The 20,966-nt window shown below is 38.9% G+C and overlaps 1 protein-coding gene across 1 annotated transcript; it reads left to right on the forward strand.

Annotated features, from left to right (window-relative positions):
• The first annotated feature begins 2,015 nt into the window (after nt 1–2,015).
• LOC149269294 (uncharacterized) lies at nt 2,016–2,736 on the forward strand. The gene is made up of 2 exons (XM_089467787.1): nt 2,016–2,121; nt 2,191–2,736. The coding sequence occupies exons 1-2, from the start codon at nt 2,110–2,112 to the stop codon at nt 2,623–2,625; spliced, it is 447 nt and encodes a 148-aa protein (XP_089323913.1). The 5' UTR covers nt 2,016–2,109; the 3' UTR covers nt 2,626–2,736.
• The last annotated feature ends 18,230 nt before the right edge of the window (nt 2,737–20,966 follow it).

Consider the following 20,966-nt stretch of genomic DNA (forward strand, 5'->3'; position numbering starts at 1 on the left):
CTCTCTCCCGTTGATTTTCGACCAGTCTCTCTCTTTCTCTCCGTCCCCTTCTCACTTTTTGTCGAGATCATTATCTTTGACTTCTTTCTCAATTTGACTTTCACTCTCAATTTGTTTCTTTCATCAGTATTTTTACTTTCTCTCTCTCTCTCTCTCTCTCTATCTCTTTATCTCTCTCTGAATCTTTCTTCTGTGTCTTACCATTTCTTTCTCAGTTTTGCACTATCTCTCTTGCTCGCACTCACTTGCTCTTAATATACTTTTCTACTTCCACTGCTAATTGCTCTCTCTCTCTCCCTCTGTAGCTTTTATTCTCTCTCCCCTATAGTATTTATTTATAGCATTTAATCAATAGGTTCACTAAACCTTAAAACAAAATTGAATTGCATCAGCCTTGACCTGATAAAAATGTGTTCAACCAAATGAAACCAATTTTGTGTCAACAAGCTAAAATGTTTACTGCTCGTTTGTTTACACACACACATACACAAATATGTGTATTTGTGTGGGTGAGTGTATATATTTTTGCTGACCCGAACTGTGTGGGCGAGCAAATCATTTGAAGTTCGCTGTGGCCGCTTGAACGTGCTCAAAATGTATAATTGGTCGAATTTCTCTGAACCACCTGGAGCTGAATTGTGCTTTAAGTGTTTAGCATTTGGTTATAATATATTGCTGAAATAAATAAAAGAATCTATGTGAGGCAAAAATATCGGTAGCTGAATAAGGGAAATAACATTTATGTGAGATTTTAGATGAGAGATTTTATTGAGATTTATTTATGGGACATAAAATATTACTTAGTATTTACGTCAAGAATTACAGTTCGTACTGCTAGACTTTGTACACCTTTAAGATGCTTTGCAAATACACAAACACACACACACACAAATCACATTCGCCTTGGCATGTCAAGCGAGGGGGGTGTGTGTGGTAAATCCAGTTATGCCCTCGTCTGCTGCTTTGATCGTTTGCTCGGCTTAGCTTAGCACATCGGTTTATAGGAAATGACATGCAGAAAAATAATAGATAGGAAAAAATATAAATAAAATGCTGGCGTTTTTATTATGCGTTCACTGTCAGGCGACAGTGTCTGAGCAGTGCTTAGCCGACAGAAGCTCATCGCATTTGCCTCAAGTCGCAAAGACTCAAAGTTGACTCGAGGCAACAAATGCGGCGTCACATAGAGTTTTATAATAAAGAGATTATATAGCTAATAATTTTGTTATAAATAAGGAGTAGAATTTATGTATATAAAAATAATATATTACTAATATTGAAATTTTATTATTATTAAAATATCCCAAAAATAATATTTATATGATTTTAAAAATTTTGAATATAAACACGTGTAAATACATAATATATTTTTATATTCATAAATAATATTTTATAATTAAATTATTACATTATTACATTAAAAAAATTTAATTTGTGTTTAAATAAATATCTAAAATAAAATAAATTTCCAAATGTAATATTATTATTAAAATTTAAAAGATATTAATATTAAATTGAACAAGAAGAATATTTTTAGTAAGCATATTAAAATAAATATTGAAAGAAATCATTTTTATTAAAGCTAACAATTAAATACAGTTTCATTAAATTGAATACTTTAATTAAATATATATATATATACATACAAATATATACATTTTACTAGGTGTTTCTATTTGCTTTGAATGTGTTAAAAAAAGAAACTAGGTCCCAATTCAGATTTATTTCCAAATTAGTATTAAATATAAATCATAAAATTTGCAAGTTTCCCAATCAATTCAATTTCATGCACTTTGATTTTCATACAAATTTTGTATAATTAGCTGCGGCAATCGAAATTGGCTGCCCTTCGGGTTTTCGGCCACAGAGCGGGAGGCCCTCAAAGACATTGGCTGGAGCCAAGCAGCGGCTCAGCTACCAATTATAATGCCAGCACTTATAATGGGCAACGTGCTGGACGCAGGGCGCATTTTAAGTAGCCACGGCAGCAGCTCCATGCACGTATAAATATGCGGTGCATGGCCCCAGTTTGACATCAGTTAGCTTTTCGCTTTCAAGCCATCAAGCAAGCCAGCAAATCATACCCAACCAAACACGAATCAATTCAACATGTTCAAATACGTTAGTTTTCCATGGCTCTTGGATGCTTTGATGGGGTCTTTCAGCTAATCCTTTCTCTACATTCCACAGGCCGTTGTCATCTGCGCTCTGATTGCCTGCGCTGCCGCCAAGCCAGGTCTCTTGCACGCTGCACCTCTGCTGGCTCCCGCTCCCGTTCTGGCTGCACCTGCTCCTGTGGTCACGGCTGCCAGCAGCCAAGTGGTGGCCAGAACCTTCAATGGCATCGCAGCTGCTCCCGTGATTGCAGCTCCAGTTCCAGTGGCGCCAGTTGCTCCAGTTGTTCGCGCCGTGGCACCAGTCGCTGCTCCGCTGGCTGCTCCAGTTTTCCGACCAGTTGCTGCCCCATTGGCCACTCCATTCGCCGCTCCCCTCATCAGGACAGTCTCACCATACGCCGCTCCCTTTGCGTCGCCCTATGCAGCACCTGTGTTTGCCAAGTACACAGCTCCATTGGCTTATGGAGCAGCCCCACTTGGCTATGCCGCAGCTCCCGCATTGTGGTAGAGCAGCCAGCGCCCAGTAAGGATTAACAACCCATATAGGTGTGTGTGTGTATCCTCAATGACTGATAGCCTTTAATAAAAATCGTTCAACTTTGTATAAAAAGAAAGAAAATCGCTGCTTTTCCATTGTTTGTCTAGACCGCAGGGGTGGCCAATTTTTCGGTGCTTTATGGCTGGCCATAACAGCTCCATAATTGATTTTGCAACACTGAAAAATCGTTGGTAGCGAAAAGAGTTATACGAATATGAGGTGTGGCAGGGGCATATTTTCTAAGGGAGAATTGAGACGTAGAGGCATTGAAAACTTTCTTGTAGATCTTATTGGATATAATAGAAAAATATACTTCGATTTAATTTACATTTATTTCAAAATTCACACATTTAATTTAAAATAACAATTAACAATTAAGAAATATTTTTTCATATTTTTTCTAGTTTTAAGTTAGTGATGTCATAAAAATTTTGTTGTTCTGCAAAATGAATGAAATAATTAAAACAGTTTTTCGTTTTACATTTAGCTATAAATTTTCACTAGGCTTTCAACTCCTCATTTTACGTACAATATTTTGTTTTGTTTAATATTATTTTTTTGTATTAATATTACTTATACTTCTAGCTAAAAATTCCAAAAATTACGTGTTGTTTATTTTTATTTCTTTTTTTTTTTTTTTTTTTTTACAAAATTAATGCTTAAAAAATGCTAAAATCGCTTTGAAAAAATCAACAATTTAATTTTAATTTTTAGCAAATATAAATAGTAAATTATTCGTTTAATTGTAACTGAGCCTCTTGGTTTTAAATTGAAAATTGTATTTTTTTTGTTTATTAATTTATACACTTTTCGTATTTTTTAAATCCATTAAAAAAATCATTATTACGTAATTTATTTTTTATTTTGTCTGCCAACAATCGATATGGTCTTATAATTACTATTACTTTGAAACTTTTTTTTTAATATTTTTATTTTTTATTGTTTTAACAAACGTTATATAACATTTAACTTACTATTTTCACAATTTTTTTTATTTATTTTTATTTTATTTTTTAAATTTAAGTTTTACAGTGTATACAAAATTCTAAAGAAGAATTGCTTCGTTTTCTTTCTGAATGTCTGTGTGTGTGTTTTTTTTTTTTTTTTTTGGCTCCCATATAGGTAGAGAGGTTGGCCGAGTCAATCGTTTGTGGCGCAATGCTTTTATTCAGGTCATTTGTGTTCCATTGTCCTACGTCTTTCACTTGCGTCCATCTAAAACGAATTATGGCACATGTCCCTGTTCCCGTGTGTGGGTGTGGGTGTGTGTGTGTGTGTGCCGTAGGTCAGCTCCTGCACTGGACCTCGACTTGAGTTGACTGCAGTGCTGGCCGGAGTTCAGGTTCATGTCGTTTCTCATGCGCTTTTCCCTCATATTTGCCATTCATTTGGCTTTGGCAAACAAAAGACGAGCGAACGGACGAACCAATAAATGTTCGAATTATTTCATTCGATTTCTCTCCTGTGGGCTTTAAGACTTTAAGGAATGAGGGCTCTCTGTCTGTGTGTGTGTGTGTGTGTGGGCTGCATCAACTAACTAATGCAAAGTTGAAAGCGAAAACTTAAACGGCAAAGATAAGCGGCACACGCTTGCCATATACCAACCGCCCCCTCTCTCTTCCCCTCCACCACCTAACAGCTCCGTAGCCCTTTCGTCTTGGTTGATTCTCAACAGCAGCGCAAACGCAGCAAAGTTTATCCTCAATTAAACTTTTTGTTGTTGCGTAAAATTGCGCCAGAGTTCAGTTTGTCTGTGTGTGTGCATGTGTGTGTGTGCGATAGGCCATACGTCAGAGGTACATGTGGGGATATGCCCATCTCATTCACTCTGTCTCCCCCTCTCTCTCTCTCTCTCTCACTTCATTCGAATGGCAGCCTCATCTTCATTTGTTGGCTTAACTTTTAACTCCACTTGCCTTAATTTTCATTCACATTATTCTTGTTTTTGTTGTGCTCGGCACATTTTTGGTAATTTCCGCCTTTGGCAAGTGCTCGACACAAGAAATTCTATGAACTTTACTTATTTCATCTGAAAATCCAGCCCAGCTCAGGCTCAGCTCAGGCCCTCGTTCACTCTTTGGCACATTTCATTAGCTTTCCTCACATGCGTTCCTCTTCTTCTTTTTTTCTCTCTTTCTAATTTATTGCATCATTGCGCCGCCGACTCTTTCCTATTTGGTAATTGATTTTACATCGACTTCTTGTGCAAACTTTTAATGCACATTCACGTGTAATTAGAAAGGCTTTTCGAAAGAATTCGAGTTTGCATTTTCCATTTAATATCTGAATTCCTGGGGAACTTTGTTTTCAATTTGGCTTCCAAGTTGCAGTATATGAGAAATAAATATTTTTTTAGCGTCTTGTTGTTTGATATCTATTTCTATGCGTGGCAAAATTTTCATAGCAAACACTTGGCACTCGACAGCCGAAGATTTGCCAGGCAAGCCAAGCAGTCAGCATGACGGCTCTCGTTGCGGTTGCCACCTCACTTTTTGGCTAAGTGGCGCTGGTGGTGCTGATGGTGGTTGCTAGTGGCAGTGGCTTTCAGCCTTTCAGCTAAAACACCACTGCGAAAATCCAACAGCAGCTTCTGCCTGCTGCCTGCTGCCTGCTGGCTTCTGACTCTTGATATGGGGACGAGAACAAGCCTTGCACGGTGCTCGGTACACCGACTACGTGATTTGTTTGCCAGAGCAATTTACATGTCCGGGCATGGTGGAGATGTATAGATGACAACAACATATCCCATCTCCCTCTCTCTCTCTCTCTCTCTCTCTTGGTAGCACTTTGACATTTGGCACCCGCCGCCAAGGATTTCGCAATGGGGGGAAAAATTGAATGCGTGTAAAACGCGCGAGCTTCGACAATTGGAAGCGAAAACAAAAACCGCATGGCCCCAACAAAAATGTGAATGGACGGCAATGGCGGAAAAACGCACAAAGCGTAATTTGAGCTGGCAACGCCAGGTGGCGCTGCAAAACTTAATCACCTAATGCAGAGCGATGCGCGTTAAGCGTTTAAATAATGAGCAGACGTCGAATGGAAAATGGCAAACGCTTTGCCAATTTGCATAGCCAGCTAAATGCAATTGACAGACGCGCGGAGCGTGGAACGGAGGATGGTGGGCGGGGGGCGGTAGCCGGGGCTGACAGCGGAGTCGCAGCCACAGTGATGGGGCTTAACAATGCTGCGCATATACATATATATTGGAAGGAAAAGAGAATATTGGCGGAGGCGCCTTATTTAAATGAAACAAAAAGCGTGTCGGGCGTGTCTGCATCGTTGCCCGTCAATTGACATAAGCTGGGAATTTGCACGCTAAGCCATTTCATTGGGGGATTGATTTTGCTCTACGCATATTACGCATACGCCGCATGTGTCAAAGGTGCCAAGAAATGCCAACTGCATTTGCGAATCTCTCTCACAAATTTTGCTTTAGCACAAAACCAATCTACAAGCCACCAACAAAAAGAAAACACAAAAAAAAGACAGAGAGAGACAAAAAAAAATTAAATAAAATAAGAGAAAAATTGAAAAGGAGAAAGTTTTTGTCGAAGTTTGTTTTGCCAGGCTCTGGGCCCTGCAGGGTTGGCCTGGCTTGGCCCACATGTGGCAGGAGTATGTGTGTGTGCCTTCTATTTGCTGACACAGCTCCGATCCGCATTTAGTTGCGAAAGCGAAAAATAATTAATTAAGAAGTGCAAATCATAGCAGAATTATGCGGGCTGTCAAATTAAAACTAAAAGTAAACGCCAGCAGCAGACGCCCGGAAATAACCAGACATCGCTTAAAGATACACAAAAGGCATGAATCATCCTCACACACACACACACGCACACATGGCTGCTGCTGAAAGGGAGCTGGAGCTGGCAACTCCTGCCAGGAAATTGCCAGAAATTCAACTTAGCTCCTGACATAGCAATTAGCACTTGCCCTTTTTTTCTGTTCAGGGAAATTTTAGCTTCAACTTGTTTTTAATGCTTAGACAACATACACACACATATGTATATAAAATATCTATCTAAATTACATATGCCTGCATTATGAACTATCAATTAGAGCTAATCTCTGGCAATTAGCTGGCTGCTCAATGTCAGCACCGATAGCGAGCGCAATTACCTGGCGTTACCTGTGCCTGGCTGTCCCGTTGCCTGCTTTTTGACATCTTCAAACTTGGAAGCAAACAATTTACGATCTGACGACATGCTCGAGCCCACGAGCTCTTTGAAAACTCTGTGCCATGTGCAATTGTAGCTGCCAAGGCTATTTGAAAGCCCCAACTCGAATGGAGTTCTGGCTGCTGTTCGAGAGCATCGCTGGGCGGGGCGGGGCTGGGCTGGCTCCGACTCGCTCTGGTCGCCGTCGTCGACAGGCAGAGCTCAAAACACCAGAGGCCTTTATACAAGCACAACTTGCCGTCGCTCTATCTGTCTGTGTATTTAAACTTTTGTAATAATCTACAGCAAATGCGCAGCATCAGCGTCTTCACCTGACCCCCCGCCCTTTGCACCGTTTCTACTTGGAGTCCACAACAAGCAAAGTTCCGGGGCGCCATTTTGCTTTTACTATTTGTTTTTGCGACTTCTGTTGACGTTGTCTCCAGTCTTTCACCTCTCACAGCCAGTTTCCCATCTCTATCTCCACTCTCCCTCTCTCCCTCTCTCTCTCTGTCTTGCTCGCTTGCTGCTGCCCGCGGCACACAAACTTTACCTTTGCCCAAATTTCATTTATAAACATTGCGAAGCGAGGGACTGCAAATTGAGTGTTTAATTGCAATGAAGTTGCATTTGGCATTTCGCTGTCTGCAGCACAACATATGCACCGAGGCAGCAGGCACCAGGCACCTGGCAGCGCCAGCCACCGGATGCTCGAATCAGATTAGCTGTTGCATGGCAACTGCTTGAAAACTTTCGAATCGTTACCCATCCGCTGCAATTGCAATAGACTAGCCAGGGCAGCCCCAAAGCATTTGATTGGTGTCTCTATTTTGTTTCCTTGAAGTTTAAGTTGGAGTGTCTGAAATATAAGGCATTGCGCATTTATTTATGTATTTATTTATTGCTTTTTTATTTTTATTTATATAATTTTTTCATTTAATTTTTTATTAATTATTTATTTACTTATTTATTTACTTATTTATTTATTTATTATTTGATTATTCTTTTTTTTTTTTTCATTTTGTTTTTTTATTTTTGTATTTGTATTTAGTAATTAATATTTACGTATTTATTTATTTATTATCTATCTATTTATATATATATTTACTAAATTTTTTAGTTAACTTTTTAACTTATTTATTAAATAATTTATGTGCTTATTATTTTTTATTTTATTTTTTTATTTTTTATTATTATTTTTTTTTTAATTTTTATTTATCTAGGTAAGTATAGTTCTTATTTCACATAAGAATAATCTATTTTTTCTCATTCATTAAAAAAAAAATATTTTAATGCATATATATACATATTACTTCTAATATACCCCAAATCTTGGATAAAATATCTGAATTATATGTGATGCTATCATACAAAAAAGAAACACTTTCCTCTGCAATTTCCAAATCTTTTACTTTTACTTTTAGCCAAGAGGAACAAAACACTCTAGATATTAAGTGTAAGCCAGTCAGATGTCACTTTTAATGGCTAGGCGAGAGTCGCACGCTCTCGACTCTTGAGTAATCTGTCACCTCAGCGAAACTCTCCTGTGATCTCTGAGGTTGCTATTTTTGTTTTGCTTTTTTGTTGTTTTTTTCCTCTGGTTTATTATTTTGCTGGGCTCTTTGATTGCCAAGGCAGGCTGGCTGGCTGACTGGCTGGCTGGCAGGCACTCGTAGAGTCTGTGGGAGCCAATCATTTCGTTTGCGTTTTCATGACGCAGAGCGTCAAAAGTAATTTGCATTTAGCAAATATTTGCTGGCAACCAAGCCGCCAACTCAACTCAGCTCAGCTCAACTCAACTCAACTCAACTCAACGGGCCTCCCTCCAAGCAGAGCCTAACATCAAAGCCTCGCGCCGCGATGCGTGTCAAAGGCGTTGGCATAGCTTTAAATGTAACTCGCTTACTGTAGCAGGCAGCCAGGCAGTCGGACTAACAGACTGCCAGACGGACTGTCCGACTGTCAGTGTGACTGTCAGTCCTTTGCAATTTGCAGCATTTGTCAAAATATTCAGGCAACAATTTTATTTACCTATTTTTTTTTCTCTCTTTTTTTCTGTTGGTTGAGTGGCGCCCTCTGGCGGTCCTGGACGCGTCACTTGACGACGTGCCGCAAATGAGTTCCAACACGGGCGTTGCGTCGTCATCGCTCGCGGAATCGACGTTGGTCTGAGCTAATTTTTTGATGGATTCGCTGCGCTTTTATGCTGTCTACTACATTTACACATATACATATACACACACATTTACCGCCTCGGCTCACTTTAAAGCGATATTTCGCACGGCTCGACTGGCCTGCTCTCGAAATGAGCTGTAAACAAGTTTAGGTGCCAGTGGCTCAGCCTGGCGCTCTAAACTCCAATTGAACGACTGCTGTGTTGGGGGCTATTGTTTAGGGAGGGCAACTTTTGTGTGATTTTTAAGTCATCAATGGGGCAGCTGCAGTTGCAACTTTGCCGCACCTAACAAAGTGCAAAGCTATGCCAGTCGTTGTCGTTGTTCTTCGTGTTGTTGTTGTTGCTTTTGTTGCACTTGCCGTTTGTTTGCGTTGAATTTTTCAAATCGTCCACCGAACAAGCATTTCGTAAAGCTGCTGCTGCTGCTGCTACTGCTGCTACTGGTGCTGCCACAGTTGTTGCTGCTGCCTTTTCTCTACGCTTCCGTGCATTTTGTTGCACTTTAGGTGCAGAGGTGAATGAGCGAGGGTTGCGCTATGTGTTAATGTGGTGTGCTAGAGAAAGGCAAGTCTAATGCTAATTGTGTTTTTAACTGCAAAACACTTTGGGTTTTATATATAGCACATACTTTATGTGAAATGTGTTTTCAAAATTTTATTTTAAATTTTTGTTTTCTATTTTTATTTTTTATTTTGGTTATCTCCTTATTTAGTTAGGTTTCATTTTTGCTTTAATTTTTTAAATATATTTTTTATTAATGTTTATATATACATATATATATATATTTTTTTTTACATATTATATCATAATTCTCACTTAATTTCTTTTCCCCTGAGTTTTGTTTTTGTTTTCATATCATTTTCACCTAGCTTTTTTTTAAATATATACTTTTTTTTAATTTTTTAATATTATATAATATTTAAATTTTTAAGTTGTTTTTTTGTTTTTGTTTTTTTTTTGTTTTTTTATTTTTTTACTGCAGCTTTTGTCTTAAACTCTATAGCGCATTTATTAGGATACCTTAACTAATGAAGTGGCTAAATGCCTTTAATATTTTAATATTTTTAATTTTGTTTAATTTTCACATAATTTCAGCATATTTATAATTATTATTATTATTATTTTTTTTTTTTTTTTACATTATTATTATTTACATTACTATTTTTTCACATGCATCATTTCTCATTCATTCCCATTCAATAGCTGCTCTGACAGCCCTCGCGTGCCCACTCAGTGCACCTTTTTTGTGTCGCTTTTTAGTGAACTGAGAGCTGGGTGTAGGGGCCAAAGCTCTTTGTTTTGCTTTTGACGATGGCTGTTGCCGCTTGCCGATTGCCGCCTGCATTTGTTGGCTGCGACGTGTTCAATAACAATTGTGTTGCATACTTTAGTGCGTTCGGGGCATGGCATTAAATTTTAAAGGAACGTCGCGTCTCTTTGCTACAATTGCACTGGCTCTGATTCTGGTGCTGCTGCTACTGCTGCTGGTGCGGCCGTCGCGTCAAACAGTTTGCTGCAAATCAATTACAAACTAAGAACTTTGCCAGCGCTAATTGCAAGGAGTTTTTCCCTTTGGCCGGACTTTTGCGTCAGGCACTTTGTTGACTTTGTGCAGGCAGCCAAAAACGTAGAGAATGAAAATAAAAATAAGTTGTAGTTAGTTGAACGGCAAAGACGTCCATTCGTCCGTCCAAGCGTCCGTCCGTTCGTTCGGCTGCTTTGTGACTTGGCCCCAAAATCTTGAGGATTTATCATGGAGCGCTTTGTAAGGCTTTTTCAGAGTAGACGCTCTATGACTGGTTCGGGGCCACGTCTGCATTGCGCACTTCTCGCTGCAGTCGAAATTAATGTTCTAGCCTTTTAATTACACGACAAATAAGCAAACAGCCGAAAAGTTTTGCGCTAGTTACTCGAACAGCGATGAGAAACCACTTGAAAGACGTTTTCAGAATCAAGGGCTGGCGCGGCATTGCAATCCACGAACTGGTTCGCAGCCCGGAACTAGCTTTGTTCTGAACAGTTGACATTGTTGTCGACGCGTCGTGACGTCTGATGGAAAGATTTCTGAACTTGCTGTACGTTTGCAGCTGTATTTAATTAAAAACTTATTTACAATAAGACGCTGCTATCTATGCTAAAAATATTTATTAAATCAATTTATGAAAATAAAAAATAATTAAATTAAATTAAATAAATATAAACATGTACAGAGTTTGTTAACAAAATAAAAAAAATCGTAAATAGCTAAATAAATTAATATAAATATAGGCAAAATTAGTTATTCACAATAAAAAAAAAAAGAACTAATTCATAAATAAAAATATATGAATTGCTTTACTTACAGGCTTTAACTAAGTTTTCCCTCAACTACATATAAATTCTGTATTTCTTAAGTTCAACATCAAAATAGATTTAATATATAAAATATTTAATTATTTTGCATATAGATTAAGTTGCTCAAAATCTAACAAATCGCAAATTTGTAAATATTTAAAAAATAAAAAAATAAAAATATATTTACAATAAAATTTTACAAAATTTATATATGTTTCTATTTATGTATTTACATATTAGTATATTCTGATTCTTACATAATATATATCCTTTTATATATTAATATTTTTAGATTTTTACATATTACATATTTTTATTTATTTTTTATATAATAATATTTTTAGATTTTAATATATTATATATCTTTATATTTTTATATATTTATCTATGACCTATAGCTTGCCTTAGATATTTCGTTTAGACCTTTTCACTTAAGTGAGTTTAATCTTTTGCTCAGCCAGCCCTTCGTGGTTGCTGTAAATGTATTTGTGCGTGTGCATCTGTGTTGGCCGCAATTAATTGGCTTTGAGTGAATGAAACTAATGAAATATTGCTGCATGCACTTAGGCCACAGGATGGTTGACAAATTGCCTAAAAAGTGAAGGGAAGCCGCATTGCGGCTTCAGGCAGCTCCAAGTAGTAGCAGCGGGCTCCATTTGTAGCTAGGATGTGCAATGCGTGCGTACAGCAGGCCAACTGCTTAATCAGCTTTATTTGCATTGATAGCGTTGCATTTTTTCACGTTGCTGCAAAGTTAAACAATGCGAAGAGCGGAGCCAGCAAAGCGTAAAATGCATTAAAAGCGTGGCAAACAAGCTGCCAGAAGTGGACAGAGCAGCCCCTTCGGCTGGCTCACGGGCTGTATGGCTGCCCGGCGAGAATTAAGCTCCCGCACACTTCCCGGGCATTCTGAAGTTATGCATTTTGAAGTGTCTGGCCGGGGTCTGCAGTTGCTGTCTGAAGCAGGCAGCTAGACAGAGAGAGAGAGAGGGAGAGAGAGAGCGAAAGAGAAAGAGCAGCCTGCTGTTTACAGAGCTACTTAATCGAAGTGCTGCCAATGCCGGCAACAGCAGCGCATTGCATCCGCCGTGCAGCTCGTCCGGCAGCCTGTCCCGTTCACATTAAATGCAAAAAAATGTTTGGTGTTTTTCTTTTAATTTTTTTTTTTTTTTTTTTTTTGCCTGTCTCAGTCCTGGCCGTGCTGCATTTTATTATATTATTTTATTTCATTTTACTTTCTGCCCGCGTTGGCCTCCAATTTTTTCATTCTGTTTGCTTCCGGTTTTCATTAATGGTCTTAACATAAAAATACAATTTGCTGACGTTTAACTGGTTTGGCGGCTCTGAATAAATTGTTGAGCGTTGTTTGATTTCATTTTTTCCCCACTGCATTTAATTGATTATGGCCGAGTCGACGTTGACTTTAAATGCGCGCAGCGAAATATGAGTTTCCGCTTTGTGCTTTTACGCCATGGCAATACGAGATTAGCCGCAGATCGATAAGCGATTTTTTCAGTCGAGTGAAATTATGCATTGATGCTTTCAATGTAACAAAAATGTATAATTTGCCATAGCATATCTCTAATAAAAGAAACTGCAATAGTAAATGTTAAATAAAAGTAATATTATTAGTAAATTATATTAATTTGCATTTGATTTATTGTAGAGATCTGCTAATTATATTTAGTATTTGAATTTTGTACAACACTTACTCCTGACATGAATTGACTAATAGAAATGATATTAAATATTGTGTCCATAAAGATTACAAATGGGGATGAGCAGAGAGGCAATAAGGATGGAAGAAGCATAGAGAGATACATATGAATACAAAATAATAATTTATGCATGAATATTTATATGAGTTTCCGTTCCTGAATATTTATATGTTAATTTCTACAGAGTTTTTCCTTTCAACAAAGAAATTCTGATTATAAATCTACTTTAATTTATTTAAATATAATTTTTCAATTCAGTTGTTTGTATGAAAATATGCTAAGACAACTTGTACATATTTTGTATAATATTATAATTTATATCAATATTGTATATTTTAATTATATTAATCTCGTACTGCTTACGCCTCAGGGATCTAAGCGACACTGATGCTCACCTTGAACAGCGATGCCTTTTATATTAATTTCGTATCAAGTACGAACAGCTCTCTTTTCTCTGAACATAGATTATGACACTCGCCATATAGCAGAATACAGTCTGATTTGTATTTACTCAACACATTTACTCTCAGAGTCGATAAATATAAACAATTACTGTACCAAGTTCCCTCTACGCGCAGTTACTCTCCACACTCTTCTCTCTCAAATATATGTATGTGTATGTACATATATGTATATATAGACACAAAAATACATGCTGAATTTGAGCATTCATTATTATTTGAGGGAGCAAAATGAATGCGTTGTAGAGGTTTAAGCAGACTCTTTTGCGACGAGCGCATACACATACACACACACACATACACACTGGCATTCGCTTGCAATTGTGTGCTTGTATGCGAAGCTCTAGCGTCTGTGGACAAATCACGAAGCTGTTCGATCTTGTGGACTGCATACGCCCTTTTGTATGTATATGTGTATGGTTTTCACCCGAGTAAAAACGAAAAACGAATACTCAAATTGATACGCTGAATAATATGTTCCATCTATGTATTGCATAGAGCAGTGCTTACATCTATTGCTCACGATCTCTCACAAATGTCTGTGTCCATGTCGCTCACTCGATCGTGTCTTGTGTTGAGTATGCTCATAAATTAAATTGCCGAAGGCTCTCATGCAGCTCACTTATGGATAGAGACCGGAGTGAAATGGCTGTTAATACCGATTGCATGCTTGACCATCTACTCTTCCCTTCTCTCTTCAGATTCCTCTCTCTATTTATTGCATTCTCTACATTTATAGCAAACAGACCTTGTCTGAACTTCTACTACTATTCTCTTTCACTTCTGTATTTTTCTCTCTCTTTTTCATGACTGAACACTTACTACTCTTCTACTCGCTCCCTCTCTTGCATTCATTCTCGGCATTTATTATATATCTGCCCATCATGTTACTGCGTTATTTCTACCACCCAGCCCTTCTCGTCCCTCTCACTTCTGCTGCTGCTCATATTCTCTGTCCGTTAATCAGCAATTATTTAACCATAAACAGCCCTCGAATAAGTTTAATTAGTTGAATAAACTGTCAAATGCTGATATTGATTCGATTAACTGCAGAGTAAATGGCAACTGTCACCTGGCCTCGATTCTCTCTCTCACTCTCTCTCTCTCTCTTTGATGTTTGGGCCGCATGTTACGTTGACAACTGCAGTTCAAGTGCTCATCAGCGAGCATCCTCTGCTCTGTCCACCTTTGTGGCGCTCCTCCTGCACCACCAACTCCTGCTGCTGCTGCTGCTGCAGCAATAAACCAAAACAGCAGCTCAAATTGGCCGACAACACCAGCCGAAACACTCCGCACATTTCAACGCCCTTTGAAGCCGCTGCTTTTCATTTAATTGCGGTTGACTTTTGGGGCTTTGACAGACAGACAGAGAGACAGACAGGCGGTAGGGCAGACTGAGCGACAGTCCGACAGGACTTCACATTGGGGGAAATTGGCAAGCGGCGCTCCGTACCCTATCCACTTGGCAACAAAATGCCAATCATCAATCAAGGTGATTTGTTTCAATGCCCCAGCCACAGATTTCACGCTGTTCCGACTGCAGATGGACATGGAACACACACACACTCACACACACACTCACACACACACTCACACACACGCAGACAGCCGTCGCGTCGATGAGCTTACTGCTTCGCATACGGCTAGCGGTGGCAGCTTCCTGTTGCTCCACATTGCTTACCACATGCGGCCAATCACTTGCATACACTTCAATTGATGCGATTGCAGACCCTCCCAGCAACAGCAACATCAACAGCAACAGCAACAGCTGCTGCTGTTGTTGTTCATCAATGAATTCAATCACGAAAATGTTGCTGATCCCCTGTCCTAGGCCATGCCTCCATTTGTTGCATATTCATGAGCGCAGCCGCCAGCCTGTTTGGGCTGAGAGTTGAGTTACTGGCGTGGCTTTGATTTAATTGCCTCGATTTTGTCTATAATTTATTTTGAGTCATTTCCGCCAACAGTAAACTATGCCCCGCCTCCTCGCCAAAAAAAAAGCTGACGCCTCAATATTAAAGTTCTCTTTGTCTTTCGTTGTCGTTTTCTTCTCCTCTTCCTCTCTCTCTCTCTCACACTCTCTCTCTTGTTTTACTCCTTGTCTCGCACTTTCCGCCAGCAAATATTTCGTATAATTTACCCATGACTGCGCCGCACTGAACTTGTCGCCGCGATTCCGTTTAACTATGTCGCTGTCGCCGCTCGCAATCGCCGGGAGTTTTATGGCCAGGCGAGCAGTACATTAAGCTGTGCCAGAGAATCTGTTAGATGATGAGGGGTGAAGCAAGGAAACAGGTGCCAGAGGTTAGTATGTGTGTGAAGCTAGACCAGTTGATGTATGTATAGATGTAAGCAGCATTTGCAATACAATATGTTCAGAATTTACTTAGCTTCTTAGCTGGTTTTACTGCCTTTGGGATAGCAGAATTGAATTTAACTCTGCTATATATAATACTTTTATTTTTATTTTATTAATATACATATATTTTAGCATATATATATTTTAGGTTTCATTTAAAATATAACATTTTTCAATTTGACATTTTTTATATACTTTTTTAGCATATATAAAATTTGTTTTAACTTTGCTCAATAGTAAAATATATATTTTTTTTTATATGCATGTTATTTTATTCTCTCTGTATTTATATTTTATATTTTATATTTTATATTTTATATTTTATATTTTATATTTTATATTTTATATTTTATATTTTATATTTTATATTTTATATTTTATATTTTATATTTTATATTTTATATTTTATATTTTATATTTTATATTTTATATTTTATATTTTATATTTTATATTTTATATTTTATATTTTATATTTTATATTTTATATTTTATATTTTATATTTTATACTTTATATTTTATATTTTATATTTCATATCTTATATATTACAATTTATATTAAATCCACACTTTAATTTTATATTACAACTTTTTATCAATAATCCATTGTCCTTTCTCTCAGCTTTCCTTGATTATCCAAGTATTCCACAGGGTATTCCTACAGCGCATCTTCTATCAAAGTCATTTCGATTTTGCTCTACTTTTTTTGCTTTGTTTTATTTTTTTCTTTCTTTTAATTTTCCCCTGCGTACACAAAAATTGCGGAAATATTTCATTTTTGCCGCGGCGATGCTCGCCTTCGCCTTCGCCTTTGCCTTCGCCTACCCAGGCTGGGCCAGGGGCTGCAGACCGCAGCTTTACATTTTCAACGCTTTAAGGAGTATTTTTTCTCTCGCATTTTTGTCGCCATTTCGTGCACGCCTTGGCTTCCATAGCTTCAGCTGCCTGCATTGCTCACGCTTGTATATTCAGCCATTCTGTGTTTTTTCTTTTTGCTCGTCTCATTTCTTTTTTACGTTTAAATTCCACAGAGGTGTGCGCATAAATTTTTGGGCGCCTGTGCCCTGCAGCTAACACTTATGCAAAGGGGCTGGATGCTGGCAGATCGTTCCAGCCAGAGCATAGAGGGCTGCATACACTGCAAGGCGACTCGACGAAATGGTCGAGGAGTAAACTCATTTTAAAGCCAGACTGATTGTAATTTCATTTGGTACTCAGCCCAAGTGGCGCAGCGCCCGCCCACCTTGAGGCGGCACTCGTTTGGTGCCTATTACCGATTTTGGTTATTTCATTTTCCAAGCGACTTCAAATGTCATTTCCTTTAGCCCGGCTGACTGCCGCTGCCTCCGCCCCTGCCTCTGTCTCTGCCTATCGTCCTGTGATTTGTGACCTGAGTAATCGTAATCGCGCTTTATCTATTAGTTACATTGCCGCCTTCATTCTGTTGGGTCTTCTGCATTCGTCCGTCGTCCTTCGTCCGTCGTCCTTCGTCGTGCTCAGCTCGGCGTCTTTAATGAAATTTACTCGGGTTGCCTTTCTATTTACTTTGTGGCAGAAAATTAATAAAGGCGAGGTGCACGGCAGCGGCACAGGCAAAGCCAAGTGGAAACTTAATCCCCAAGGAAATTATGTGAAAAATGTGCGTGGCCAGCCCAGTCGTCCAGCCACCCAAAAGCCACCCAACCACCCAGCCACTGGCCATCATCATTTCATCTCAGCTCTGGGTGGGGCGCGTTCCGTTTCGACCTTTCCCAGTTTAAGCTGTTAAACGGCGCATAGCTGTAAATATTTTTGCACAAACGTGCAGCTTATGGCCTAAAAATCCAATGTGAAACCTTTTCTGCTTCTTCTTCTGCTTCTGCTTCTGCTTCAGCTTCTTTTTTGGTTGGCCCGTTTTTTAATGTAGTCCGGTTTTATTTTATTTTCGGCGCAATTGTTATTAAGTGTTCGCCGATCAGAGGCGGCTCGAGTGCAAATGCTCGATTAGATAAAGTGAAGCAGCAGCAAATTGGGGCAGACATTCAATAGACCCAGCAAAGAGCTCACAAGTCTACGAATTATATGCGCACTGCCTCAACAACAGTTTGGGTAGATCTAGATGGAGTTATTTAATCAAAAGTTCATTTGACTTTATTTAAAATTCATCAGCAACAGCAGCAGCAACAGCAGCAGCAGCAGCAGCAGCTCACCCGACCCCCTTGCAGCGACGCCTCTGCTGGCATCATTCGTTTTTATAGCCTTGTTGCCATTTTCGGGTTATGGGCTTAGTCAAAAAAAAAAAAAAAAAAAAAAAGGTCGTCGACAAGCCATGTTAAATTTGTATGAGTTGCTTTGTTCTTTGCCGATTGGCCGTGAAGGGGGGTTGCTTAATTTCAGGGCAACGGGCATCCACTGCGTATGAGTTATGTGCGGGACAACTAATGTTTGTCCAGCTAAACAATGTGTGTGTGGGTGTGTGTGGGTGTGGGTGGGTGGGTGAAAATGGCCGTTAATCTGAACATGCCCAGCAGCGTTACCTTGTGAACCGGCTGTCCCATCGGCCTTTGAGCTGGTCGCGTAATAAGCACAATTGTCTTTTGCCTTTGCGGGCGCCCGGGCACGGGCCGCACCAAAGTGTCAATTACAGCCATCGAAAGGACGAACAACAAACAGAGTGCGGTCAGGTAGATGGCCAGCCATTTGTGTGTGTGTGTGTGTTGGGGCGGGAAGAGGGGATGTGGTCTGCTCACAGCTGGACTTGAAGTTGAGAGAAGAAAACTCCCAGAAACTCCCGACCCGGGCTGTTGCATAATACTAATGTAATTGTCAGCTCATTGTTTGTCGCAGGGATAATATCGCAATTAGCCCGAACATGGCTGGATAATTAGTTGCATAAGCCCCCAGCAGACAAAGGCGACAGCCAAAGCAACAATGACACTTGCTGAAAATAAGCGTAAAATATAAATAAAGACAAATAAGTGAGGGGAGTGAACAACGAAGAACTCTTAACCGAGTTTTGCTGCACTTGAAGCCATTTGAGTTTGCTCAAAGTTAAATAAAAGCTGCGAGACAATTCAATTCAATTTCTTAATCAGTTTAGTCTCTGTATTGCCTCTGCTCTCGCTGCTCATCTGCTTAGCTTTAATGCGGCCTTTATTTATTTTTAATTACATGCCTGCATTATTGATTGAGAGCCGAGTCCGGCTCAAATCAGGCGTATAATAAATTTATTGCAAAAGTACATAAATGCGCCTTTGTATTGGCTTTTAAATATATTTGATTGTATTTGCTTTTGTATATGAATCATGCATGCCTCGCTGTTCGTTCATCGAATTGAATAATTTGTGCTGGGCTTTAATTGCATTCGACTATTTGTCCAGGTGAAATCTTGATTTTGGTAGTTGATATAAATCAAATTCATAGCTGCCTCTTGGTTGACTTGACTTGACTTGCATTTGCTCAACAGAGACTTAAACTCTACATTAGTTTTAGAGCCTTAATAAATTGCACTAAATGTAAATTAAAAAAAAAAAAAAAAAAATTCTCAAATTTGTATTTAGTTTGCATTTTGATTTTGGCATATATTATATATTAAATATATATTGTATTATATTTTGTTGATTTAATTTTAAACCTGCTTAGAGCATTTGCTTAAGATTAATTTATTATTGTTATTGGTAAAAATAAGGAAACAAAATTCTACTTAAATTGTTAATTTCTTTGTGCTGTAAAATGCAAATGGAAAATGAAAATTGAAATGTTTTTCTTGCTGTTAACATGCAATTATTTTCTGTTTTCACATTCAGTGCCATTTCCGTCTTAAGCTTCTTATGTGGCAATTAAATGCATTTCAGTCTCTTTATATAATTAACGCAGCTGCGAATTGCGACTGTTAAAATTCGGTGACGCACTGTAAGCTGAAGGGCTGATATATATAAGAATATATGCATTGAGATAAAGAGATATGTATATATTTAAATGTAAAGTAAATATGTCTATCTGCCTTTGGTTAGGGTATTTGCTAGTCGAGTGCTTTCGTTTGCTGTTGTTGTTGTTGTCATGCTGAGAAGTAAAAAAGAAAATTTGCAGCCACAGAGCAGCAACCGCTGAAACATTTTAAAGACATGCCAGTAACAAACAACAGCAGCAACAACAACAACAACAACAACGACAATGGCATTAAGTACAACAACAATAACGACGGATTAACTCTCAAACCTGTAACTGAATGACCGCACACAGACACGCAGCTGGAGAGGCAATAACTGAGGGCGATTTGAGAGCACCGGAGTGGTGCGGATGGTGCGGGGTGGTGCGAACTGAGTCAGCCACATGTCAGAGACATTATGGAATCATGAACTTACTGCTGTTGTGCGGTGATGTGTGTGCGAGTGTGAGTGAGTGTGTGTGTGTGTGTGTGTGTGTGTGTGTGTGTGTGGGTACCTGTACGAGCAGAACTCCATTTGTGATATAGCTGTGGTTGCGACAACGATTTGCGGTCCTGTATAACACACAAAGCCAAACATATACATAGACATGCGCACACCCACCCACACACACACACACACACACACACCTACGTAAGCAACTACAGTTACCAATACGCTTGGCCATTTCAATCATCAATCAAAGTGTTTTGTTACGACTTTCATACGTCATGTTTTGCCCGAAAAATCCCACCATACGCCATACGCTTGTCTCTTACGTTGTCTGTGTACGCGCGCGTGTGTGTGTGTGTGTGTGTGTGTAGGTGTGACTGTGACACAAGTCGACATTTATGGTGTCGACAACGACAGGCGATGGGAGAGCGTGTAGGCAGTGCCACTGCAGCTGCCAGAGGACAATCAATCACATGCCTCAATTCAATTCTCGATGCTGTCATTTTCAATTTCATTTCATGCTACACTCATTATGCTAAATATTTATGAGTGCGCAATGCTCCATTGTGTTTCCTAATGAAGCGTAATTAAAAAACATTAAATTTGTTGACAAATCACTGTGTGTTTGTTTGTGTGTGTGTGTGTGGGTGGCAAATCAATCAGGCATCCGTTTATCGGCTTTGTTGTGCGGCATTTGACAAACTTAAATAACAAACTTAAGTTCCAATTTGAGAGCTTAGCGTGGCCTG

The sequence above is a fragment of the Drosophila arizonae genome, chromosome 4 (genome assembly GCF_054131065.1).
Source record: "Drosophila arizonae isolate 15081-1271.41 chromosome 4, UAZ_ARI_1.0, whole genome shotgun sequence".
Classification (NCBI taxonomy): Eukaryota; Metazoa; Arthropoda; class Insecta; order Diptera; family Drosophilidae; genus Drosophila; species Drosophila arizonae.